Genomic DNA, 27246 nt, shown 5'->3' with positions numbered 1-27246 from the left:
GGTGTGTTGCCTCCTTGGGATCTGTTCTCCAGGTGTGGGTCCGTGGGTGCGGGTGGATTTGGCAACCCAGATCCCCTCAGGGGCCAGCAGTGCCTCAGCCAACCCTTCCCATGACGCTGCCCAAGCGCTCGTTTCCAGCTAAATAAACACTTGTAGCTAATAAAAAACACCCCATCTGGGCTTGAACTCGCCAAACCAAAACCCTTACACCCTCTTTTTGCCCTTCCTCTCTATTTATCCAGCTCCAAACTCGCCGCCCGCGGCGGGCTCAGCCCCGCGCCGCCTCAGGCGCCTCATGGCGGGTGCGGCCGCCCCGCGGGGCTCGGCGGGGGCTCCCCGCGGCCCCGAGGGATGGAAAGGGGAGGGCAGGGGAACGAAAGGGGCTGGAAGGGGAAGGAAAAAGGGCTGGAAGGGGAGGCCCCCGGCCGTCCCCGCCCGCCTCCGTGCCCTCCCCGCACGTCACTTGTTATGTCTCCGCCGGCGGCCGCGGCTCCGCCGGGGCGGGGACAGCGGCGGGAGGGAGGCCGGGGGCCCGCAGCCCTCAACGCCCCGCGGCCGCCGCCTGCCGCCCCCTTCCCTCGCCCCGTTCCCCCTTCGTCTTCTTCCTCCTCTTCCTCCAGCCCCAGCCCGGCGGGAAGATGTGGCTGAAGCTGTGCTTCTTGCTGCTCTATTTCCTGCTGCTCTTCGTCCTGGCCAGGGTGTTCGAGGCCGTGGTGTGGTACGAGACCGGCTTCTTCGCCACGCAGCTGGTGGACCCGGTGGCGCTGAGCTTCAGGAAGCTGCGAACCATCCTGGAGTGCCGCGGGCTGGGGCACTCGGGGCTGCCCGAGAAGAAGGATGTCCGGGAGCTGGTGGAGAAGTCAGGTAGGGGCCTCCTTCTCCTGCCCTCTGGCCTCCCTGCTTCCCTCCTGCCTCCCTCTTGCCACCCTGTTTCCCTCCTTCCTTCCCTCCAGCCTCCTTCTCTCCCTCCTTCCCTTCTTCCCTTCATCCTTCCCTCTCTCCTTCCCCCTCCTGCCTCCTTTCCTCCTTCCCTCCAGGCCTCAAGCAGCCACAAAACCTCCACCGCCCTCTGCTGCAGCCACAGCCTCAGGGGTTCCAGCCAAGGGCATCAGGGCACTGCTGTGCCCACAACCAGGGGCCTCAAAACATATAAAAACACCTCAATTTATCCCTTTTCAACGCTTTTTGCCACATAAATGCACACAAGGAGGGGCCCAGCGTGCCCCCAAACTCGAGGTGTCACAGCGGGGGAAATGGAGGAAGGCTCGGGGAAGCTCCGGGCTCGTGACGTGGAAAAGCTCCGCGGCGTTTGAAACGCTGGGAACGCCGAGCGGGGAGGAGAAGGCCTCCGCCAGGCTGCCAAGAAATGTTTTTTTTTCTCCCCAAAACCCCGAGGGGAAAGGGTTATTTCTGATTAGCCAGCTCGGCCTGGCCGTGGGCGGTGTGGGTCGCGCCGCGAGGTTTTGTGTCGGGGTTGAAAGCGAATGTCATCCGCCGTGAGGAGCGAGGAGGGAAGGAGCCAAATATATGCAGGCTCGTGGGTTGCTATTTCCAGCCGGGGCCGGCTTTTGCTGCCTGCTCCTTTCCCTCCCGGCTGGCTCGTTTTCTTGCAGGTCTCGCTGTCAGGATGGAAGCGGTGCTTCCGTAGGTGAGGAGCAGAAGAGGTGGGCACGGAGGCAGGCAGAGCTGTTGTAGAAGAGGAGCAGAAGGAGATCCTGCGTGCTAAAGATGGCTTGGGGAAAGGCAGGGGAGCGTTTGAGAAGTTGGCAGAAAGCAGGAGAAAGAGGTGGGCTTCTGGGGGGTGCTGAGTAGCGAGGGATGAGGAAGGGTGAAGGTGGGCAGAGCTGTCAAAATGCCTTGAAAGTGCGGCTGCTGGCGTGGGGCAGGCAGAGGGAGATGGCCCAAAGGGCTCAGGAGATGGAGCTGATGTAATAACCCTAGTGCCAGCCCAGCAGGGAAGCCTGCGTTGCTGCTGTTAAATCGATGATCAAAGGGCTGCTGATAGAGGAAAGAGAAACCTGCTGGTGCTCCAGGCAGGCAGCGAGGGGGCTCGAAAGTCCAGACAGAAAAAGAGAAGGATTTGGATGAATATAGTCAGTGCCATGACCCGAAAATGCTACCTCGTTTTAATAATTGATATTAATGCTGGACACTTAAATCTAATTTGCTTTTATTGTTCATTGTTTATTTATGTTGTTTATTCACTTTGCTGCTTCCACAGCAAGAAGCATTAGGCAGTTTCATTTTTGTTTCCAATCACTTTCACTCCTTGGCTGTCACGTACTTCCATGATGTCATTATGTTTGGGCTGCAAATGCTGCAGGGAAGTGTTTAACTCCAAACAAACTGTATTAACTGACTTCTTAAAATGTCATGGAAACAGTTCTAGCACCGATAGGCTTTGCAGGTCTTTTTTTTCTATATTTTTGTGTTGTATGTAATGTAAATTTTAAGTTCTGTGAATACTTTTTGAAAGCTCTCGAGGGTTTCCCCTGTAACACAATGCTTTTTTTTCTTGGAGTATCTTGTAGGAAACAGCCTCTTTGAACCAGACTTCGTTTCTTCAAGATTACTAGATTAGTTACCAAAATGCTGATTGTCATTAACGGTGTTTGTAAGGGCTGTGAAACAAAGCATGGGAAGGAAATGAGATTACAGAGGAAATATCAGAACAATTTTACCATGAGCTACTTATGTCACTAGGACGGAGCTGATGGGAACTTTTTTTGCAACTTTGCAAACAGAGTCCAACAGCTAAACTGTTCTGTGTTAGATTTTTCCTCGCGGTGGGACAACCAATGCGTCTTTCAGTGCCAAATTATTGATTGAAATTCTGGAAGTCTGCTTGAGTTAGCGGCGTTAAGAATTTGCTTGCTGCAAAATTATTGTCCTGTGAAATGAAAGCAAAGATACGTGGATTAGAATTGCTGTCTGCCACTGAAATACTATTATTTTCAGGTAGCGAGGCTTAGAGGATGCTCGTTTATTCTTTTGTGTGTGTGGTTGTGTGTGTGTGACACCTGTGTAATCAGAAGCGTAGTCAAATTGTTCACAGTCGTGTTGCTGTAGATAGAATTAAAATAACATCATAGTAGAAGTTCAGTTGCCTTTGTACTGAAAAGGGTTTTGAGAAACTATTTTAAATATCTCTAGAGAAACTACTTTCTGAGATCAAATTGCCATTAGTGATAGGAGTTGTCATTATTAAATCATCTTTCATAAGCGGCGTTTTAACTGCGTTTCTCCAACTGTCTCTCTTCCAGGTGACCTTATGGAAGGGGAGCTTTATTCTGCTCTCAAGGAGGAAGAGGCCTCTGAGTCGGTTTCAAGTACAAACTTCAGTGGTGAAATGCACTTCTATGAGCTCGTAGAAGATACGAAAGATGGGATCTGGCTGGTACAGGTACAGAAATTCGATCGTTTGTTTTCATGTATTTATCACGTTCAATATATGTCTCGAAGGAGGAGTTTATGGGGGTGGTTAACCAGCAGGAGAAGTGAGCAACAGAGGGATGATGGCAAAGACGAATGATATCAGGGAGATCATAAGAGGCAAATCTGTTCTAAAAACCAAGCAGGGATGGAGGTGACTGAGTTCCTACACAGAGAAGAAGAAAACCTGTTGTTCTGTGGATTGCTGCCTGAAAGCCAGGTGCTTTACAACCAGAAAACAAACAAAGCAGCACACACTTAACTGCATGAACTATGCGAGGGCTTGGCCCTGATAGCGTGCGAGTTTGTGTGAAGTAGGTGCAGTAAGGATGGGTGCTCCCAGCTGCCACAGGAGGGGTGCCTCTGGTCTTGCTCTTCTTTTGGTTGCTCCGTGCTCAGCCCCAACTGGTTTGTGTCTGATTATCTCAGGGGCTTGGAGCGCTTTTACAGCCTCTCTTTACCTCTTCACGAAGGCAAGATCTCAGCGTGCTGCTTCCCAGGCTGGCAGGCTGGTTACACAACGTGTTCTGGTGGCTTGGAATTTGCCTTTCCCCAAAGCTCGTGGACTCACTGATTTATGGCATGCTTCGCCAGGGCTGCGTGAGAATGAGAGAACGTTTGGGGAGGAAATCTGGGGGGAGGAGACACAGGTTTTTGCAGATGGGGTTCTGAAACAATTCATTGTCATATGAGATATCATATGAGAACATAAGATGAGTAATCTGGGCCAAAATGTAAAAACTACTTTTCCTCATCAACTTCTCCATTGATAAGACTTTGTTTAGGGAAAAGTTCATTGCTACCGGCCACGTCAGGCAACCAGAACTCTCCACCAGACAGTTCATTGTTTAGCTGAGAGCTCCACTTCCTGGATTAAATGGTTTGTCTGGTCTCCTCTCTTCATGTTTCCTATCTAAATAGATTTTCAGGATCTAATGACTTGCTGGTACTAGAGCTGCATCATTAACCACATCAGAGCTCACCCTAAAATAGCTAACAGGAGGACAGACAACCTTCATGGTCGAAATGGCATTTGTATTTTGGAAAAGATCGTTGAGTCTAAGTTTCAGACTTAAATCATACAGGAAGGGATTCTTCAAGCAGAGAGAAAGCATTGAAAGGAAATTTAGTGAACGTCTTCCAGCTTGCTGACAAATAGTTTTATGAATATACGATGAAAAACCTCCTCTCTTCTCCATACTGGTCACAGGAGTAAAATAAGGCACTTCTCTGTTGTCAGTTGTTTGCAGAATTTTAATCATAACATATTTCCAGCTAGCTTTATAACAGCCAATCAAACAGGCTGCGTTTTGATACCTCAAGTGTGATAAATGTTGTCATCGTTCTGGCAATATTTGAACAGCTATTGACTTGGTCACAATAGCTGCAGGAAAAAAGAATACTGGAATTTACTGAATAATTCACTTGGTGAACGCTATTTGTCTCCTTGTCGACAATAAAAACCACTAAAGATATCAAATTTCTGCTTTTCATTCTTGCCTTCACTCAAGTTTTCATCGCTGAGTTTTCGTTCGCTTCTCTCCTGCACTAGATTCTTCCTGTCCTTTCACGGATCTTTGCCTGCTCTTTTCACATCCCTCTCCTTTGCAAAGCTTTGGATTTTGGTTGTGGATCTGTTCCACGTGGAAGCAGTGGAGGGAGAGGATGAGTTTTGGCTCGGCTGGTGCAGTGCTGGTTGGTTGAGGTGGTGTCGGAGGCTTCACGACGATGGATCAGAACGTGGGGACTGGGAGGATGATTTTAATTTTCCAGTGCGTGCAAATGAAATTCCTGGGGTGGCACAAGCTGGGGGTGTGATGGCAAACACTGTCTACAGAGAACCAAAGCAAAAAGAGGAAACAACAAATATTTCTTGATATGTTTGACAAAATCAGAAGTGAGTTTACCACGTAGAGCCAGGAAGGTGGATTTCTTGAAGAAAGTTGAAGTCCATACACAAGGCAACGAAGGGTTTTGTGGCTGCGTTTCTTTCTCTGGAGGTCCACAAGCAAAGCAGCCAGGTTCAGTGGTGATTTGTTTACCCACGTAGTGCTCACGAGTGCCTTGTGCTCCTGCGTGGAGCTTCCACAGACAGCAGCAAGTTCTCTCTGCTATTAGCTCATGATCTCAACACTTTTATGTTTTTCTTCCTGCTTGCCAGCTGCCGTTACGCACTTCTCTGGCTGGCAAGGAGAACGAGTGGTGGCTGCTGGAGCAGGGACTGGTGCTGCTTGGCCTGGTGCTAAAGGACGAGGAACAGAGAGCAGTGGCTTTGTTACACTCTGCTGGGGCTTATGCTCTCTGGTCAGTCTTTGGAAGCAACATCTGACAACATTGTAGTCATTGTGGCCTTTTTAAGAACATAGAATAAATGATCTACAGATAAAAATCTGCTTGGAACGAAGTTAAAATCTAAATTTAGATATGTGCTTTAAGAAAGAGTCCGTGTTGTGGCATGGCAGTAGAGAGAAACAAAGGGAGCTTTATTCCTGGCTTTGAAACCTCTTCCATCGTGCCTAGAAGAGGTGCAGGAGGCATTGCTGTGGATGCAGAGCATACGATCACAGAATCACCTTGGTTGGAAAGGACAGTGAAGATCACCGTGTCCAGCCACCGACCTGACCTGCAGAGTCCCAGCACCACACCACGTCCTCAGTGCCACGTCCACGCCTCTCCCAAACCCCAGCCTGACCTGCACCTGAGCTGCGGCTTCGAGCGGTGTAATCGCAGAGCGAGGGATGTTGCTGCAGGGTTTTGGTGATCTTCTTTCTTTGTTTTTGTTTGCTTTTGCTTGCATGTAGAGGAATTTTTGTATTTGCCTTCCCAAATTTGCCCGGTGACTGGTTGCTCTCATTAGGAGGAACATAAGTGGAAGCTCTGAGCTAATTTCTAACACGTTGTTCAGTATTTGTGCTGTTCCCAGTAGCTTCAGGACCATTGACCATAGGATACCCAATTTTAACTTTCAGTAGCCTTCTTGAGAGCCTTCTTACCCAGCCAAGGGTGTGGAATACCCTCAGCTCAAACTTAACAGTTCTCTGATTGCCTTCATACCTTTGTTCACTGATTATAACAGCTCATTCGTTTTCAGCCTCTGCTCAGAACACCCCACCTTCCTTGAGAAACTACACACGATTATGGGGAAGTTAATTTTTGCATGCTACAACGGCTTTAGTCTTCCATCCTTGCCCATTTTGATCAAATGTCTCCTTGTCTCTTTCTCAGAAGAGGAAAGTTAAAAATAATAGTGAAAAATCAGAATCCACAGGGATGGATTCAGAGCCAGCTGTGAGTCCTTGGGGCAGAGTGGCTGTGGAAATTGTTCCATCAGCACAATGCAGAACAATAATCGGCGTGTGAAATGTTTCCCGATGAGTAAAGGTGCAGAGAATCAAGCAGAAAGTATTGATCTTATCTTGAATAACGTAAACGGGCCTTTCCCCATGCTTCTAATAAAGAACACATCCTTCAGCTTTAATTAGATGTATTTTTAAATGTGGATTGGCCCAATATTCCTGCTTCTGCTTTGCCTGTGGAAGGATAGCAACGTCACAGTTAATTACAAAAGGTTCTGTGAAAAATACAGAGGAAGCTTAACAGACCAACGCTTTTTTAAATGTCTTTGTGGATCCAAAGCCTTTCAGGGAGTGCGTGGACTCTTTGCAGCGATATGAAGCTTCCTTTGCTCATTCACCCTCTGCAGGCACCTTGGAAGAGTTCCTGGGCCTCCAGGGGTCTGGATATCTCACAGGGGAAACTGCTGAGCCGGCCTGACAGCTCTCACACACACACAACACCCCAGTTCGTTAGAGAAGTTAGAAATGAGCTTGGCTTTTGGCGAAATCACGCAGCTTTTTCCAGCTGGGATGTGCGGAGTGCTCCGTGCAGAGACCGACGTGCCCAGGCTGGGCGAGGGGTGGCTGCTTCTGGGAGGATTCCCCGCGTGGTGTCTCCTCCCTCCCAGGTTTTGTTTTTCCTGATGATTTCAGCCCTGGTACAGCTCCCAGTGCCTGGTCTCCATGAGCTCTTGGAACTGTCTTTGTGGCCAAGCTGGAAAACCAAGTTCTGGCTATTTGTGTGAACCAAGTTTTGACTGGTTTTGTGTGCATTCAGAGTTTTGTGCGCTCTTAGGATGAGCAGGTGCGCCTGACACCTGGTACCCTGGCTGCCTTCCAGCTTGGATAATGTCGGAGCTCCCCTTGGTGCTTTCGCTTGGATACAGTTTTCTCTTCCTTTAATGGCACGCGCTCACATCCCATCATGGCTGAGGGATGCTGCCAAGGTGAATATTTTTCCATCACTGAAAAAAAACACACGTGCATCACTTAGCTCCAAGTTTCTGCTGTGATGATCTCACAGCTCTGCCTTTCTGCTCTGATTTCTTTTTTTTTTAGCGTTCCCATCTCTGGTGCCACGTACCAAACACAACCAGCACAGCACTTAATGGAACCAGCGAGGCAGGAGGGCTGTTGAATGTGCAAAACAAACAAATGGCCAGGGTGTTTTTGCTGTGACTGAGGTTACTTCAGGTTTCAGTGGCCGTGAGACTGGGTAACAACTAGTTCTAAGGACTGATTTTTGGGGTGTCCTCTTGCAAAAGCTGCTTGTCCAAAGCGTCCAGGTTCCACGTGAAACTATCCTTGCGTGTGGTTTGTGAAGTACTCAGGTTGCTGCAAGTTGTTGAGGTGGAAGCAACTTGTTAAGAGTGGTGCTTTCATTCCAGGGCAAAGGCCTGTGTGCGGTACATGGCAAGGATTATTCCCCAAATAAAAAACACTGTTTAATCCTGTTTAGTATCTTTGATATGTGTAGAAGCTCTTTCTTCCATCACGTGGCAGTAATTCTTATACATCAAATGGTTCGTATGTTTCTGTCCTCCGTATGACTTCTCTGTCAGAGGAGGAAGAGAGAATAGCTGAAGGAACCAGAATTGATTAAAGAAATGAGAGTTGGGATAGCACAAAGTGTTGTTAGCCCTTCCTTTTGCCAATCTGACTTGAATTCTCGTGCCTTGTGATACTCAAACAGACCCAGGTGTAAGCTTCATGACTTACGGAGTTCAATTTGTGTTACCGTGACCTGTTTTGAAATCCCTACGTCTAACAGAGATTGAGCAAAATCTGATCTAAGTGAGCAGAAAAATAGAGAAGTGCTCAAATGCTGCTGGGGCACCAGAAGAGGAATCTGTCTTTGCGGATTGTTAGAGCAAACTCTTCAACAGCAGCAGCGTGTCCTTGAGTCTCTTCGATATCTACGTCTTTTAATGGCATTTTAAGAATACATTTCATAAAATAACTTATAAAAAGACATAACAGTACCCGTGAAATTACGGTGCAGCTGCCTCAGTGGCAGTTACCCGGCAGTCAGGGCGCTATCTCTGCATCCACCTGAGAGGCTTTCGTTACGGATTAAGCAGGAGAGGCACGTTGCCCTATTTTACAAATCATTTATGTGTTTCTTTTTCTGGGATATTTATTTTTAAAGCCCGTTTGCTTCTCTAATGTCATAACTGTGGCTATTTTAACATATGGATCAAATTGATTTGAATAATTAGGTTCTTGATTGGCATCTTGTGGGACTGTTCTGTCTAATTCAAAGTCAGGAGAGCTCTTCACTGCGAAAGCTACCTATGCAGACACCTGTTGAAATCATTAGGATTTTAATACTTTCAGCATTATGTGTCCTCAGATCACTTTTTTTTTTTTTTTTTACCTGTTGTATCTGAAATTCACCTTTCCAGTTATTGCAAAATGAAGGGAAAATAAAGAAGAAAATTAAAATACACAAATAGATGGGGATTTGGAAGTCTCCTCTATTTCTCTGTTTGCTTTGCACATCTCGGTGGGACATCTTACCTGCAGCATTTCACATTATTGAGCATCTTCTGACCTTTTGGTGTATTTTATGGTCCTCCCCAGTTAACAGATGCACTACAAAGAGACTTGTGTCAGAGATTTCACAGGAAGCTTGTGGCTAGATGCCCACTGAGAGCCTAATCTTCTCTCCAGTTCCTTCTTCCACGCTGGTTCTTCCACCAAAACAACATAAAATTCATTTGTAGAGGAAGAACCAGCTCGGAGCCAGCAGTCAGAACCTGGGTTGGGTGTGCAGATCTATTCCGTGGTGCGGGATTGTGAAATGGCAGGGTTACTTTGATCCTATTGGATTCTCTTAGCCCCTTAAGATGATTAATGGATTAATTGGATTATCTGCATTGTATTATTTGTCACTCTGACAGCTGATATTTTGCAGAACGTGAGCGCAGCTAATAACGAGGGAAGCTTGAAGGGCTCGTGTCCCCGTAAATGTCACGGTTGTTTCCCAGCCGTGCTAGTTGATCTCCTAAAAGACACCTGATTTCTGTTTTTTTTTTTCTTCTGTATGAGCTTTGTCTTGAATTCTGCAATATGAAATAGGGCCTGTGGCTGAAAGGGGCCGTCCTGATCACTGACTTCACCTCTGCCAGATGGAATATCTGTTTGTAAAACACCTTGCTCTCTCTCTTCAGCCAGAAGTTCCCCGTGTGTAATACTCCTATCGACTGCTCCACTCCTCTTGGAAATCTCTCCGGCTTTTGGTCTGAGAGTTTTCGTGGCGAATTTGTTCTCATTGTGCTTAACTTGGCGTTGCCCTTTAGTCTCTGCGACTCCTAATGCCTGCCCCGCGCCTCCCGATACCTGAGATCAATCACAGGGTTTGTTTTTGTCAGGCCTGCTATTTCCCAGGATGTGTTTATTCCGCAGCCAGGTAATATTGATGGCTCACAGCTCCTGGTGGATCAGCCGAGAGACCCGAGAGCTTTTCCTCTCCTCGTCGTTTCTAACTGATGAACTCCCCGAGTGTCCTGTTCATTATGGGATTCAATTTCATTTCTGACACCCTGCATTACGAGATTTGTGCGGCTCTTCCTGGACAGCATTATAATCCTCTTTTGTACCTAGACGTGCTTCCCAATTTTATGCCATCTACAAATGGCTCTGGGAGCCTTCAGCTTTCTGCAGGAGGGGCATTAATAGGAGTACATGCTCAGCTGATCTCCGAGATAAATCCATTAAGGAGCCTGTTACTACTTCGCTGGCATTTTGATATTTTCTAGCCTTAGCCAATTTCTGATTCACTTTCAGATTTTTTTTTTTTAACACAATTTATCTCCAGCCCTCTAGAAAACTTTCCACGTGGCATAATGCTGGACCCTCTGCCAAGATTATGACGTTTCCTTTGTCTTGAAACTCGCTTCTTTCTCTCCAGGAGAAGATTGATTTTTAACTCGCAGCTGAAGCAGGAATGATACAACCTCAGTAATTCCATGCTGGAAAATGTAATCAGCTCTGTGCCTTTACCTACAGTTTTGCATACTACTGAGATCAAAGTAGTGGGGTATTTTTCTCTTAAATACAGTTACTCACTCTGCGGTCAGAGCGTAAATTACCCTGACAGTGTTTTTATACAAAATCTTTGCAGGTGCTTCTGCAGTTTCGTGTGCTGGTTGTGTGACAGCTCGCTGACAGAGAGCCTGCTTACTGATTTTAAGTGCATTAAGTTCTGTTTCCATCTCCAGGTGGCAGTCTCTGTCCCTACTCTTGCTGACCTGCCCATAGCCAGCCACCTCCTCGTCATCTGAAAATTGAGTCAGAGCATTCATTTCATTTCTGAGACCCAAATTACCTAACGCTTCTGCCTTCCCTGTATCTCCAGCCTACTTCTTTTTCCCATCTTCTGTTTTTATTCAATTGGTTGAAAAACCTTTTGGTGCAGCTTCTAATGTTTCTTTGCATAGTCAAACTTAAACTGCCTTTTTCCTTACTTGGTTTTTTATTTCTTGCTTGTCTTTCTTTGCTAGCTCTTCCTTTTCAATTTATTTATTTATGTATTTTTGCATTCCTTGTAGATTCTCAGACTGGTTCTAACATATTTTTGGAAGCCTTTGCTAGGAAGAAATGCAGGATTTGACATCTTTCCCCCCCCCCCCCCCCCCTTGCTTAAAATATAAAATCCTTGAAGAACTTGAAGAACTTGCAGGCCTCTTTTGCATTCCAGCTCCTGGTTTCCTCAGTCACAGGGTTTTTTTTTAAGTTACATTTCCTAGCTTATCAAAAATCACACTTCTTAAATAAAGCCTGTTACAAGTGTTTGCAAGTTATCTTTAATTTCACCCGAATTACACTGTGATTGCTTAACCTCCAGTTGCTTTCTCTGACCCCCCCCTTCCCCAGAGATGATTGCTTTCCAAAATCCCTTGTCTCTGTGGTGAACTCCCAGTGCTGGAAGTGGGTGTTGGCTGCAGGAGCAGCTGCAATAAATGCCTTTTTCTTTTTTTTTTTTTTTTTTTTAGCTGTAATGACATAAAGCATGAGACCAAGACATTTCGCAAAGCGTGCAAAGCCATAGTAAGGTTCGTGCTATCCATTTCCTAAATAAAACCTGCCAGTTCTGGCCTTGTCTTACAACATAAGCAGCTTTCTCCAGGAGAACAGGCTTTTTTTGGAGGATGGGAATTAATCTGATTTTACAAAATAAACTACAAATAGCCCAATAACCAGGCTAGGCTTTTACTGAACTCACACAGGGTTTGGGGAACGACTGATCTCGGAGTCGTTGTTCCAAAGAGTAAGAGTTAGCAACACTTTACTGGGATGCTTACTAATAAAGCTTAATGATTCATTTCTACATCAGGTGCATTTGTCATGCTGTAGTAGCTCAGAGGATCTATTGACAGAAGTGTCTTAAGGTGTCTTTAGGAATGTGGTCTCTTCGCTGAAGCATACAAAAGGAAGAAATTTAAAACATCCACGGTAATTGCTTCAGTTACAGTTTTAGGGGATGTAAAGAAGCCTCCGAAGCTCAGGAGGCTTCCCCAGCTGGTTACCTTGGTGCTTGAAGGTTACATTAACCTAGTTCCTGGGGAAGCAAAAAGCCTTTTCTGACTGACATGTGAATTGATAACAGCTTGAGGGACTCCTATCTAGATGTTCACCTGTGATTGTGTTTAAACACGGTGGGCTCAGAGGAATGGGAGCGTGATCTCCAGCTGCAGTTTCACTTTGTTCCCCTCTATAGGGGGTTGTGCTGAGTGAACCTGTACGTTTTCACTTTCTGGGTGGATGCTGCTTACCACAAATCAGATGATTTTTTTTTTTTTTTGAGCCTCAACAGCCAGCCACGCTTTCCAGCTGTGTCTCAGCCTGTACGCAGAGAGCTGTTAGTCCTGCTGCCAACCTGCCCTACCGAGGAGAACTGACATTCCGGGTTATTGAGTCTGAAAATGACTGGGAGAAGTTTAACGGGGGGTAAACAAACGCTGAACAAATGGAAAATTTCAGAACTTAATTTAAAAACGCATTTTCGAGTGGTTGCCAGTCAGTTTGCATAAGCACGTGAGGCATTTCCAAAATAGAAAGTGTGACTGCTGAGGGAATAATGCATGATCGGTCATGTCATGCAGAACTACCTGCCAGCAAAAGGCAGGCAGTTGTTTTCTTCTACCTCCCTTCCCTGTGCAGTGATAAGTCAGAGGATGGCACATATCTTTTGGCATTTGCATCTGGGGAAGCTTACATCCAGGTAACCAGGAGTACTCCTTTAATGCATTAAGTTATAAGGAATTAGATTTTGGGGATCCATCGCACTGAATTATCATCCTGAAATTGCAGATGGGACGTCTGGGGTTGGTGGAACAGCCACATGAACTCCCAGAGTGAGTCACTGGCAGAGGTGTAAGGAGACGAGATTTTTAGACGTTATCTAGCAGTTTGATCATTAGTTTCTGCTGCTCGGAAGTGGTTGTTGGCAGTCTGGTCTGGTACCAAGTGCAGACGCTATAACACGTTTTACTTGCTGTGAGACAAGATGTCTTTGGTGTGCTGTAACTTTAATGGAGCGTGGCAATAAAATAATTGTCTTCTTTACTGCGAAGAAGAGGAACCTGCAATACAATTTCCCTTTGTCTCCTACAATGAACCAGTTAACAATAGCTGTGTTGTTTTCCCAAAGCTTTTAAGTGTCACTGATTTTATTAGCTTAGCAGGTGCTTAAAATGATGATGCACTTTTGCCTTTCCGCAGAAACTCTATTTCTGTCTTTGAGCTTCACCCTCCAAAAGCACTTTGTGTGATGACCTGGTGTATGTTGCTGCTGTAAGCCCTAAGGGAAGGGGAAAACAGTAGCAGGGGTGACCAGGTCTTTACTCTTATAATATTTATTCCTTATTTTGGGAAGCAAACTTACTGTGATACTAAATGATTACCTCTTTTGTCACTAGGTCATAGCAAACGACAGAAGTCCACTGGTGGGTAAAGTCCACTGGGAGAAAATGGTGAAGAAAGTGTCAAGATTCGGCATACGTACGGGCACTTTTAACTGTTCCAGTGACCCCAGGTATATTCTTAAAGGATTACCTCAATCCCCAGAACATCGTAAGGCTTAGCTGTGTTGTGGCAGCGGGGCTGTGATCAAGGGTGCCTTTATTCCTGGTGTTTCTCTCTGCTAAAGGCTGTTCTGAATATTGCATTATTTATCAACATCATCAGCACAGATCTGCAGCTTCCTGAAGCATCACGGGGAGCTGCGTGATCAGACTCTGCAGAGCGTAGTGCAGCAGTGGAAAGGAGTGAACAGGAGAATCCAGCCTTGTAGTAAAGGCATTCGGGGACAAGAGCTGTGCTTTCTTAGCACAAAGCCCATCCGGGAGAGCTGTTTCAGTTGCAGAGTTGCTCGATTGCCATCTGGAAAGGGGAAACACAGGTTAGCGTGAACCTCGGAAGCGGTGCCTGCTTCTCAGGGTTGCTGCCAAGCCCTGTTCCCTGACAAATACGTAAATGTTTATATCTAAACCTGAGCACGCCCTTTGACAACACACAGCGCGCTGTGCAAGGCTCACTGATGTTTGTGTATGATTCCAAATGAGGAAGAGAAGCAGAGTCACAGAAGCTGGTAATAATTCTGTGCCACCGTAAAAGCAGTGTTTTCTGCAACATTTTGCTGGAAGCATTTGCTTCACATGACAAGAAATCTTGTCTAGAATTCCAGTCACATGCATGGCTATGCGCACGTGTTACATACCTTAACCCTAAACGTTTACGGAAATCACAAAGTTAATCCTGAGGGGAAATTCTTAGATTTTGCAGAGTTTAGCAAAATAATCTTGGATAATCAAAACATTGGTATTTGAACATTTTACATGTTTGGCAGTGTTTCTCTTTGCATAGCTCCTGATTAGTCTTAGTATTAAGATAAAATACTATATTTTAAATTAACACATAAATGGTGTTTTTTGTAATATAAGAAGTGTCTTGTTTTCTCGAGTCAGTCCTCACGAATAGTTTTCATTAAGTTGCAGCAGTAGATGGGATACTAGTGGGGCAATATCTTGGGGCTCCTTCTGAAAATGCTACATTCAGATTCCTGAAATGAGGAGTTGTGCTTGGCTAAAGAGACACTGATAGACCCAGAAAGGACGTGGGTCAGATGGCCAGTGAATGAAGCAAATGGCTCACGAGCTCGTCCCAGGCAGTGAGAGTGTTCTTTCAGTCCAAACCATCTGGTGGCACGTGCCTGCTTCCTCCTCCGCTGGTTTTTGTGGTGAGCTCTCTCACCACACCTCTCAACCTGCTGGCATCCTTCCAAAACAGCCCCAGTAGGAAGTGCATCCCCGTTTCAGCTTCATCAAAGGCTCCTTAACCTCACCTGGCTGCCACTTGGCAAAACTGGGATGGAAGGAAGCACTGGGAAAAGGTTACCTGCAGGTTTGGGAAAGCAGAGTGGGACACTGACTTGTATTGTAATGGTTGTTTTCTTGGCCAGAATGCCTAGGAAGAATAGCTCCTACCACTAAAGCTTTAGAGTGAAGAGAAAAAAGTCTTCAAGCATGAATGACTAATGTACGGCCTCGTTTATTCTAATAACTGATGGAAATTAACACCATTCCTCTCCAGCGTTTTACAATATACGTCTCTTTACAGCCTTCCTGTAAGGTAGCAAACATATTATAAAATAAACGTTCTTTGTCAGAGAATATTTGGGTGCCTGTATTTCCTGCTGCTATCTGTAAAACTCCCAGGTGCTCACTGTGTTTAATTTTGGGGCTCGTTAAGGAAATGTAAGGACTGCAGCTCCAGGAGTATAAAACCATAATCTAACTTGCCCTTTTCTTTGTAGGTACTGCAGGAGGAGGGGTTGGCTGAAGTCCACCCTCATCATGTCAGTTCCGCAAACCAGCACCTCCAAGGGCAAAGTCATGCTCAAAGAATACAGCGGGCGCAAGATCGAAGTGGAGCACATCTTCAAGTGGATCACAGCCCACGCTGCTTCTCGGATCAAAACCATCTACAACTCCGAACATTTACGAGAAGAATGGAACAAAAGCGACCAGTACCGGGTGAAAATCTACCTGTTTGCCAACCTCGACCAGCCTCCGGCCTTCTTCTCCGCACTAAGTGTGAAGTTTACCGGAAGAGTAGAGTTTATTTTTGTGAACGTGGAAAACTGGGACAATAAAAGTTACATGGCAGAAATCGGTGTCTACAAGACGCCGTCCTACATACTTAGGACTCCCGAGGGGATCTACAGGTATGGGAATAACACTGGTGAATTCATATCACTACGTGCCATGGATTCCTTTTTGCGCTCGCTGCAACCCGAAGTTAACGACTTGTTTGTTTTAAGCCTAGTTTTGGTCAATCTGATGGCTTGGATGGACCTGTTCATTACACAGGGCGCTACCATAAAGCGCTTTGTGGTTCTCATAAGCACTTTAGGGACGTATAACTCACTACTAATTATTTCCTGGCTGCCCGTGTTGGGTTTTTTGCAACTACCTTACTTAGACAGCTTTTACGAGTACAGTTTAAAACTCTTCAGGTACTCTAACACAACCACTTTGGCTTCTTGGGTGAGAGCCGACTGGATGTTCTACTCCTCGCACCCAGCCCTCTTCCTCAGCACGTACCTCGGCCACGGGCTGCTCATCGACTACTTTGAGAAAAAAAGGCGGCGCCACAACAACGCCGACGAAGTCAACGCGAATAACCTGGAGTGGCTGTCGAGCCTGTGGGACTGGTACACCAGCTACTTGTTTCATCCCATTGCTTCCTTCCAGCACTTCCCTTTTGACTCAGATTGGGATGAAGACCCAGATCTGTTCCTGGAGCGACTGGCTTTCCCCGATCTCTGGCTTCACCCTCTGATACCGACCGATTACATCAAAAACTTACCCATCTGGAGGTTTAAATGCCTCGGCGGCCATCCCGATGAGGAGCTGCCGGAATCCAGCCAAGACAGCGAAAGTGACTCTGAGAGCGAAACCAGAGAGGTCTCCAGCAGCGAAAGGGAAGGCTCGGAGGACGATGAACCAAACACATTTCACGGGCCCAGCGCCGGAGAGCGGCGGTGCCGTGCCCAGCCCTGCTCGTGTGCCAGCCAATATTGCCCGAGCGAGCCGTACGAAGGGAAAGCAGCGAGGTCGTACGGCTCCTACAGCGCCACGGGCGACGCCGAGCCAGACTGGGCGGCCTGGCCCCCCGAGATGTTGCACTGTACGGAATGCGTTGTGTGTCTAGAGAATTTCCAGCACGGCTGCCTGCTGATGGGCTTGCCGTGCGGCCACGTCTTCCACCAGAATTGCATCGTCATGTGGCTGGCCGGGGGGCGGCACTGCTGCCCCGTCTGCAGGTGGGCTTCGTACAAAAAGAAGCAGCCCTACACGCACCCGCAGCCTTTGGCACACGATTCCCCATCTTAGCCCTGCGCCGCCGCCGTCCTTTGTAAGCTCCCGGGGTATTTCTGCTTGCCTTTTAAATGTTAGTCCCTTCCCGGATTATGTGGTTTGGAGTTTTTTAGTTTCAATGTTAGTGCCGTGAGCTCAGATCTACATGAAGCTAACGTTAACGACAGAATCATTTGGTTGCCTTGTGTGTCGAACTGAATGCAGACGTAACCGTGCGGTAACTCGCTTTTCTTTTCAACACCCCGAAACTCGATGCTGTTTTTTGGAAGCACAAAAATCAAGCCTACAAGAGGAGCGCGTTCCAGCAAACGTTTACACGTCAGGATGTGGGTGCCACCGAATCAGAGACAATTGCTTAATTTAAGTGTTTCTTCTTTTAGGGTCTGTTCAGCACATCTTTGTTGAATAATGTATGTTGTAAGCCAGTACCATTGAAAAAAAAAAAAAAAAAGAAATCCGTGAAATAAATTATTTTAAAAGGAGATTTGTAACGTTAATTGTTTTGATAAATATTTTGTGTGTATGGTTACAGATGTCTTGCTGGTCTGATTTATCTGTGAAGACAATAAAAATATAACACCACTTTTGTGACTAATAACTCGCCTCCTGGTGATGCCGGGATTCATTTCTCCAGTGTTCGTCACCAACCAGGCTGAAGGCAGTGGTGTCACACTGCAGCTTCTTCATTCCTAAGTCTTCTCAGCTTGACCGGGGCGTTTCTAATTAACCATTCTAATTAATGGCTTTATCAGGGAGAGATCCTCTCCGGTACCCCTATCTGCAGATATCTAGGAAGACTTCAGAGCGTCCCTCTACGGAACCATCACGAAACAGCAGAATGGGGTGTGGGGCCTGAAGCAGCTTGAAAAGGTCAAACGTGCCAGGTTCACAGGGGCTTTTTGGAAGTGACTTCAGATTTCTTGGAGAAGAGCGAGATGTTTGATGCCAGGAGGAAAAAAAAAAAAAAAAACAGTCTGTTTCTTTGTGTGTCAGTAAGAAACTCTAGTTTTGGTTGTAGCTTTCAGAAATCATCTAAAATCTGAAGGATTTTTCTTTTGGTGGGGGGGGGAGGAGTGATAATTTATGATGAAGCAGAAGAAAAGGTAAATAAATGAGAAAGGAAGTTTAATTTGTTTAATGAAACGTGGTAGAAGCAAGAGTGTCACTTTTATTTCCTTCCTGATTCCTGCCCGTATGATATAAAAAGATAAATAAAGGGGAAACCTGCCCGCAGGTCCCTCCTGCAGCTCGGATCTCTCCTCGCTGTCTCCCTGCAGCCATTTGGGAGCTTTGTGCCATCGTTTCCTCCGTGCAGGAGACCCAGACGCTAATTTTTTCCTCCTAACCAAGCAATGTTTCACCCCTCCAGGCAGTCGCCGGGTGTCATCGCAGGAGGACGCTCTCCTAATACCCACAGGAGCAGTTTTTAACCGTGAGTACTTCTTCTTTCCCCATTTCCTATTGCAGCACCGAGGCAGGGAAGGGGAAGGGGCACCACAGCCGCCACCGCCCTCGTAGCACAGGTGAAATTTTTGCTGTTTTAGGCCCCGGCTCCGGCTCTATCCACAAACTCATTCAGCTGCAGGCTGTTTGCACGCCCTCCGTTGCTCCGCCGACCCAGTGCTTCTGATAAATGACACGAGCTGCTGTTAATGAGCTTTTCTGCTAATTAAGCAGAAGAGCCACGGCGGGCACATCTGGAGGTGTGGATAACGCCCAGCGGCTGGCCGTGCCCCAAGGCCCCGTCCCCTGCTGTCAGCCGGGCAGCGCCTGCTGAATGTGCCTGCCTCCGAACATTTCTCTACAGCTTCTTTGTTTTTTTCTCCTTTTTCTTTTTATCTACATTTTCTTTTTTTTCTCCTTTTTTCTCCATTTTCTTTTTTCTCCTTTTTAATTTTTTTCTCCTTTTTTCTCATTTTTCTCCATTTTCTTTTTTCTCCTTTTTTTCTCCGTTTCCTTTTCTCTCATTTTTTTCTCAAATTTTTTCTCCTTTTTTCTCCATTTTCTTTTTTCTCCATTTCTTTTTTTCTCCTTTTTTTCCCTCCATTTTCTTTTTTCTCCTTTTTTTCTCCATTTCTTTTTTTTCTTCTTTTTTTCTCCTTTTTCTTTTCTCCTTTTTTCTCAATTTTTTTCTGCTATTTTTCTCCATTTTCTTTTTTCTCCTCTTTTCTCCATTTTCCTTTTTTTCTCCTTTTTTCCCCTTCCCTTTTTTCCCCCTTCCCTTTCTTTATCCCACTGTTAATCCATTTAATTTCCTTATCATTATTCTTTTAACCCTTTCCCAACCGGCACCACCTCCCGGCCCGAGCAGCGGGGGGGGGGCGTGGCCTGAACCCACATAAGGGGGCGTGGCCAATCGAAAGGGGGCGTGACCACCTGAAGGGGCGTGGCCACGCGCCGCACCCTCCGCCTCCCCATCCACCCACCCACACCCTCCGCAGCCGCGCTAGGGCGGTGCCTTCAGCGCAGGCGCAGCCGGGCAGGGCGGGGCTTCGGCGCATGCGCAGCGCGCCCGCCCGTGCCCCGGGAGGTGAGGGCGGAAGCGGCGGGCGCTGCCATGGGGCTGTTCGGGAAGACCCCGGAGAAGCCGCCCAAGGAGATGGTGAGGGGCGGGGGCAGGCGCTGCCTCACGGCCACAGCCCCGGGGCCGAGCCGGGCTTAAAAACGGCGTGTTTCATCGCGATTTTGGTTAAATAACGACATTTAATCGTCATTCGGACTCCATAACGACATATTTAATAACTACATATGTAATTGTCGCTCATAATTTAAAGCTTGTGCCTTTTTAAGCGCTTTCCGTTGTTGTTAAATGGCGAAGTGGCAAAAAAAAACACACAAACGGGAAACGTTTTTTACCTGAATTCCCAATAACTGTCAGTTTTTCCCTTCCTGAGGTCAATGAGTGGTCCCTGAAGATCCGGAAGGAGATGCGGGTGATCGACAGGCAGATCAGAGGTGTGTGCTCCTCTCCCTTCTCCCTTCCTCATCCTCCTTCAGGTATTTTTTTAACCTTACAGCACGGGGAGGGGGCTATAAAATCGAATAACCCAGGGCACAGCACCACGTCTGGAAAGAACACAACCCACATTACCAAAATGGCCTTGCCACCAAGTTCTCCAAGAAAAAGTCTCCACAGAACCCAAGCGGTGCCTGCTCCCGGTGAGGTGGAGCTTCCTGGAGGCCCTTGGTGAGAAGATTTTGACTCATCTTTGACTCGGGATTTCACCCAGAAGCCCTGGTGAAGGCTTTTGGTCGGCAGCCGTGTGGTGCCTGCTCCCAGTGACTCCTGGAGGCTGTTCCCTGCCCTCAGCCCCAGCTGGTTGGGTTCGTGTTTCCCCCACCCGTTCCCTTCTTGTTGGAGGGAGGTGCTCGGCTGCTGGTGCAGCACAGCCCGGCTTTGTTCCCCTCCGTGGGATGAGTTCAGGGCTTGTGCCTCTTCCAGGAGCGCTGACGCGTGGCGATGCTCGTTGTGAATTGTTTCGGGCTCACCAAGGCACTTTGTGGGGCTGTGTCAGGCGCAGGCTGGCTGAGGCGTGTGGCTGATCTTACAGCAAAGCGTGTTTTAGCAATCACTTAATAGGGACAAACCACCCACGTTTTCACTGCCGATGGCTTTGTGGATCTTGGGTTTCCTCTCAACTTCATGCCCGTTTCAGTATTTTACCCCAGTGATGGCTGTGCTCTGAGGAAGGATGCTGACCTGCCCTCGTTTCCCTCAGGAGGGCTGTGCTGCACGTGTCTGGAGGCAGCACCACCCCGCTGCTCTCGGGCTGCTTTGTGCCTCTGGGTTTTGCTCAGGGATGTTGCCACCCAGCTGCCTTCAGTCCCCCCTCCCTGCCACGAATCTCGTATTCTGCAGCTGTAGCACCTCAGCCGTTTGTCTCACCTGCTCGGATCAGCTGGGACTTGGCTTGCTCCTGTACCTGACATACAGATAGATGTCTGTGAGGTTGTGAAGTTTCTGCAGATAATACTGAGGAAGCAACAAGGAGTGTATTTTTTCTGATTGCAGTCCTACAGATCTCTGCCAGTCCCGTAGGATAAGGAGCCATTGAATGAGCTTGGGAGAGCGACTCGTCCGGAGTCCAGGCAGGGCGCCTTAGCTCCCATGGCAAAGCCTATGCCAAAAAGTGTGTTTGGTGCTTTTGCTTTTGTAAAAGGTCATCTTTTGTTTCTTGCCTATGTGTAGCTTCTGGTATAAATCAAAAAGACTCAAACAAAGCTATTTGTAGCGGTATTTGTTGTGGTTGTTTCCTTCAGCCCCTTTCAGGAAGGTGAGCCTGGCCCTTACTTACCCAAGTTCTTCCTTTCCTTTAAGACAAGGTTTTCCAGAGCCACGTTTTGTCAGTGGCTAATTCACTGCTGACTCTGGAGAAGGGAAGGGTTGAGTGGCCCACGCTTGTTCCTGCATCTCTTACATTGAGGTTTTCGAGGTACCTGGCTGCTTCTGCACGCAGCCAGCATCGTCTCGCGAGGCAGGTGTGTGAGCAGTCACCGCAGATCTGCTAGAGAAACCTTTATTGTTTAAGGATGCCCGTTTAATTTCAGTTCCAGCTCTTTGTGCTCACTGAGAACAGGCTCAGTGCAGTACTCCTGCTCCAGCTTGCTTTTATGGAAAGGGTTTGAGTGACGCCGGATGCTAGGAGGGTTTGAGCAGGCTCTTTGAGGCCATATGTAAAGATTTGTTCGCATGTTTCCCCAATAAATATCCATGGCTCTGGTAGCAGGCAGACAGCTCATAATGTGAATGTGCCAGTTCACACATGATGCAGGTGTTTAAAGCATGAGCAGTGCAAACTCAAGGCTGTAACTCTTTAAGCAGGAGCACAGACTTGGCTGGGTACCCACGTCAGGCTTAACGAGCTGTGCCTGAGGGAATAATTAAGTTTGTCTGCAAGTGTGAAGATTTTTTTGGTGGTAATGAAGAAATCAGTGGTTCTAAGTAATTCTCAGCACCTCCGTAAATTCATTGTGTAAGTGGCCATGCTTTGTTGTTGTTGAGGGTAACATAAAACTTTTAGCCTCTGTGCGATCAGCCTTCTACAAACTTTGAGAGCATATTTTGTCAGATAAATACATCTCCGGGATCTAGAAATGATGAGAACATTTTTTTTCCTCTAACATCCCTCAGATTCACACAAAGATAGGCATGTGGGTTAAGCTGTGAATGTGGCGTTTGACAGGTGAGTATTTTCACTGATAACAATTCCTGTCCCTCTGCTGAGACTGGTTTTATCTCCTTGTGGTAACTTTGTTCCAGCTGGGGATGAACGTGGAAGAGGTAATCTTGCAAGCAGCAAATCAGTACAGTAATTAAAGTGTGTGTATATGTGTATGTGTATCTATTTGTGTCAGGCTGGTGTAATAGTGAAGCTATTCTAACCTTCTACGTAAGGTTCTCATTCCCAGTGCTTTGTTCTTACCAGACCTTTTTTCCTTAAGAATTCACCTTAGCTCAGTTTCATGCAGCAATATTTCTGAGCAGTCGTTCACAGTACCCTAATTACAAAGGAAATTACCGAGGTTGATGTTGAGTAAAGAGAATTTTGCTATTAATATGTAGCTGAATTAATCAGCTAATATGTAAATCAGCCTAGAGCAAGGCCTTTCAGTAACAGAAGTCTGGAATTAAGTAGAAACGATTCTTTGCACTGAAAATCCACTCCAGCAAATGACTGTTTTTTCTTCCAAATCCTCAGCAGCTTGTTAATGTTTGCTGTGTCTGTTTTTCCGTGCTCCAGATATTCAGAGAGAGGAGGAAAAGGTGAAACGGTCAATAAAGGACGCTGCCAAAAAGGGTCAGAAAGACGTGTGTGTGATCTTGGCAAAGGAACTGATCCGCTCTCGGAAGGCCGTGAGCAAACTCTACGCATCCAAAGCTCACATGAACTCTGTTCTCATGGGGATGAAGAACCAGCTTGGTAAGAACGGCTCAGCCCGAGTACGGGAACTTTCCCCGCTCTCCAATTTCTATTTGCAGCACCGAGGTTAAATACAGGATGAGCTGGGAGAGCTTGAATGTGGAAGCAGAGCTGCTCTTGTTAAAGGCAGCTGGGAGTGCTGGGCTTCGGGATCTGGCGAAATTCCTCCTGTACCAGGCCTGGAGGCGTACAGCTGCTGCGGGTCTGTGTCCGTGCGTCCAGCCAGGCTGGGCACCTGCCCCCAGCAGGCAGAGGCACTCACACAGTCACAGCAGTGACTCTACCCGTAATCACACGCTGGTTTTGCACAAACCTGAGCAGCACTGACAGCCTCGTCCTGATATTCCTCTCCAGTTGACTAGGACTGACATCCATGAGTAGAGTGAATACCCACACACACACACACACATATATATATATGTATGGACTCATATACGTGGAGGGAATCCAGAATTCAGTCTGGAGTTTGTATTAACTTGCTCTTCAGCTCAAGCAATGACTGCGGAAGTCAAGATTTCAGTCAGTTTGGTAACACTGTAAGTGTAAGGTTCTTAATGCTAGAGAAATGAAGTATTACTGTGAGAAGTAACATGCTGTAACTTCGTTTGCTTCATTAAGGAGTGACCATGTTAACCACAAACAAGTAAGCTAGCCATGACTAGGAAGCTGCAAGTTCAGATGAGAACTTAAGACCTCAGAGAAGTCTTAACTATTACGCTTTGATCATGGTACATCAACATGTGTGAGAAGAGCCTATAAGCTTAACATATAAGCTATGTTAAGAGAACGGCTTCTGGAAAGACTTTTTGGTAAATTCAGCTTAAACTACACATTTTTAGTGTATCTACTTCAGGGTTATTTTTCCAGCTTATCCTTTGCTGTGAAGCTGTTTCACTAGGACTTCTGCCTGTGCTCTCTTCTCTCTTCTATGAGCTGCGTCCACCTGGGTGGAAATCTCTGCTGGCAATCTGGCAACTCCAGCTAATTGTACGGGAGCTAGATGCTTGGTTTTTCAGATGTGTAAGGAGTTGAGCTTTTCCAGGGAGGTAGACAAGGATAAAACAGAAAGATATACATTTAAAAATGCCTAAACTCAAATTTCTATCACAGGATGTGGTTTCTCTGCTTTTGGTGGTGCCTGGATTGTTCAAGCTTTTTCTGCCTCTCTTTCACAGCTGTCCTCAGAGTAGCAGGCTCATTGCAGAAGAGCACAGAAGTCATGAAGGCTATGCAGAACCTAGTAAAAATCCCTGAAATCCAAGCAACAATGAGAGAATTGTCCAAAGAGATGATGAAGGTAAGATCTGTAACTTAAATGAGAGACTTGGGTGAGCAAGAGGTGGCTGAGCAGCATGCTGGAGCGCTGTGCACCTGCTTAGATAGTCTGAGGGAGGGTGTCTGGTGTAGCTCTAAGGAGCAGAAACCAAGTAGCACGTTACTGGCTGGGAACTTTGCAATAAGTTCCTGTCTGTGGGGAGAACCCTGACTTAGTGATACCCACAACGTGCTTGGTGCAAAGCTTACAGCAGAAAAAAGCTGCTGAAGTAGAGGGTGGAAGGAGGAAGGTTGTTCCCATACAGAGGAGTTGTAGTTGGTGGTCCCAAGGGCTTGGGGAACCACGGCTCGAAGCAGGATTCATGCCCACACCCCAGTGACTGCCCTGAACCCTGAGCTGCTCTGAGGGAGAGCAAATTTCCTGCTCTCAAGGAGGGCAGCGTTCGTTACAGGACACCCACTGCAGCCTGTTGTGGAGTGGGAAAGTGAAAATCCCATCTGAGGCAAAACAGCCACCTTGATGCTGGTTTTAGAACACCTAGCGTGGTGTCTCCATCTGATGGAAGTGCTCTGGTTTTATAGTGTACTAGTTTCTTATTGTGGTTATTTTCAACTGCCAAAATCTTGTTCTTTTCTCCTCTTACATGCTGCTCAAGATTGGTTGGGTTAAACCAGTTTGTTTCTCAATAATTTTATGACTGTGCACCAGAACAATTTGGCTGTATGCGGGCTGCAGGCCCTGCAGGGGGTGTATTTAAATGCAGATAGAAAAAAGGAAAGTTTATGTGAGACCTAAGTTGTAAAACAGGCTGTAAAATGTTTGCTTTGTGATGGAAGCATGTGAAATACAGCTGCATCTGTGACTGCAGACGTGTAGTAACCGGGGTTGTAGCTATGTAGAGATGCAACAGCAGTGAGTAAGGGCTGTGGGGTCTGAGTGTGGGAACACACAGCTCATCTTCAGTTCTCTTACTGCTTTTCTTACCAGCTGTACGGATGCAGGCTTAAACTGTAGGTGAGCGTGTTGGGCAGCCCTCATGCAACAGAGCAGCCTTGTTCAGGAAAGCTCGAGCAGCAGACGAGCAGCACGCCTGTGGCAGTTGTGAAATGCCTGGGGTAGGCACAACCTGGGGGTAGGCTGACAGGGGGACCTGTCCTCTCTGCTGCTTCCGAGGCCATCACGTGCTGCCCTTTTGTTTCCTGGCAGGCTGGCATTATCGAGGAAATGCTCGAGGACACCTTTGAAAGCATGGAGGATGAGGACGAAATGGAGGAGGAAGCAGAGATGGAGATTGACAAAATCCTTTTTGAAATTACAGCGGGTGAGTCTGTGTGTGTTTGCTGAGCGAGGAGCCTTCCTCCTGCTCTGTTAACTACAAAGGTGCTACGCTTTAAACTTCCATCTGTCCTGGCTTAACAGCTGTGGCCTCCCAGAGGTGCCTTTTACCTTCCCTAAAAGCGAAGGAGTGCCTGACAGACTGGTTTCAGGGAACGCGGGCGGTGCAGCCAGCGAGGTTCAGCGAAGCATAAACAATAAAGCAGCAGCTGAAGTCCCTGCAGTTTATCATTTAGGCTTGACCAGATTCCTGTCTGTATTGGCTGCTTTTAACAAGGTAAAATGTGTGTGCCTGGGCAGATAGATACACTTTGTTAATGAAGCCAGGGAATCAACTCTGCTTCACTGCCTCAGTTCCTAGGCTGCCCTGGGGTTTCTGGCTGTACAATGCCGTTCACGACTTGAGCTGCTGAATAATAAATAGGCAAACAAAAGCTCCTGCCTTACACCTCGCGAGGTGCTGAGCTGCTCTTTTAGCTGTTTGACTTGGGCGATGCTCAGACTGCTCTTTACCTGAGTTTCTTGTGAAAGGGGCTGGTGCCTGTTGGTGCCAGAGCAGCGCTCAGCTCTGACACCTTGCCTGCCAAGTGCCCCAGCTCCTCACCTTGCGAGCTGCCGCTGGCACGCTGCCCTCTCTTGTCTCTCTTGCCCTGCTTTGTTTTGCTTTCTTGCCTCCTGTTCCTCGCTCGGAGAAGCTCCCTTCCTGCTGTGCTGCGGGCTGTCACAGTGGGGCGGTGAGGAGAACGAGAAGCACAGAGCTGGAGCTCTTCTTAGCAGAGCGCTGTCCTCAGGAGCCTGACAAATACAACAGCGTCAGCAGCAGGGCCTGTAAACTCAAACTGCCTGGCTGAATTATTTCAAATAACTGACATTATTTCAATTACAAGCTGCTGGCTATTAAACAAAGACTTAACACGCGCTAAGGGGTCTTTTTATGTTGTTTGCAGGGGCCTTGGGTAAAGCACCCAGTAAAGTCACAGACGCTCTGCCGGAGCCCGAGTCCATGGGAGCGGCGGCTGCTGTTGACGAGGAGGAGGACATCGAGGCCATGCAGTCCCGCCTGGCCACCCTGCGCAGCTAAGGAGGGAAGAGCCGTGTACAGTTTGCCTTTTGTTTCGTGGCAGGATGCTCTATCCTGCCTTCGTGATGCAAAACTTAATACATGAGGATACTTTGTGTAATATATATATATTTTTTTTTCTGTCCCGGGGACTGTATTCTCCAAGAAACTCCTGTAATATACTTCTTGGGGACTGCAGGCTGGAGAGATGATTTTATTGTTTTCTGTTCGGCCTTTTATCACCTGTGAAAGGTTACAGTGAAATGGCAAGGGTGTTAAATTTTATGTATTTTTAGTTATGAAGTCTTGGATGATATTCTTAGCTTCAAGTATCATCTTTCCCTGAAAGGCACTTTGGCTTAGTCTGCTACCAAAAACCCTTCAGTGGTGTAAGATCTGTGTTTTTCTGACTCACTACAACTTTTATTAAAGCTGCTCTTAAACTGATGCACCGGAGCAACTGGTAGTTTTCATGGCTTCAGGCTGCTTTCACAAAACAGGT

General features: G+C 47.0%; 1 protein-coding gene across 4 annotated transcripts; it reads left to right on the top strand.

Annotated features, from left to right (window-relative positions):
• The first annotated feature begins 473 nt into the window (after positions 1-473).
• Positions 474-27191, top strand: LOC311209235 (charged multivesicular body protein 3). 4 transcript variants are annotated; one of them, XM_084286499.1, is made up of 7 exons: positions 508-864; positions 3264-3403; positions 20047-20107; positions 22894-23073; positions 24249-24370; positions 25556-25670; positions 26632-27191. In XM_084286499.1, exons 1-7 carry the CDS (start codon positions 639-641, stop codon positions 26763-26765), a joined length of 978 nt encoding a protein of 325 aa, XP_084142625.1. In that variant the 5' UTR covers positions 508-638; the 3' UTR covers positions 26766-27191. The 4 variants fall into 4 exon arrangements, with proteins under 4 accessions (XP_084142623.1, XP_084142625.1, XP_084142622.1 ...); XM_084286498.1 differs by lacking the exons at positions 508-864; positions 3264-3403 and adding an exon at positions 19638-19754; XM_084286496.1 differs by lacking the exons at positions 20047-20107; positions 22894-23073; positions 24249-24370; positions 25556-25670; positions 26632-27191 and adding exons at positions 1614-1786; positions 13691-13806; positions 15586-17636 and having other exon boundaries at positions 727-864.
• Positions 27192-27246: the final 55 nt, after the last annotated feature.

This window comes from Netta rufina (genome assembly GCF_964035555.1).
Source record: "Netta rufina genome assembly, chromosome: 4".
Classification (NCBI taxonomy): domain Eukaryota; kingdom Metazoa; phylum Chordata; class Aves; order Anseriformes; family Anatidae; genus Netta; species Netta rufina.
Note: the sequence above shows the minus strand (reverse complement) of the source record. Positions and strands in the feature narration are given on the sequence as shown.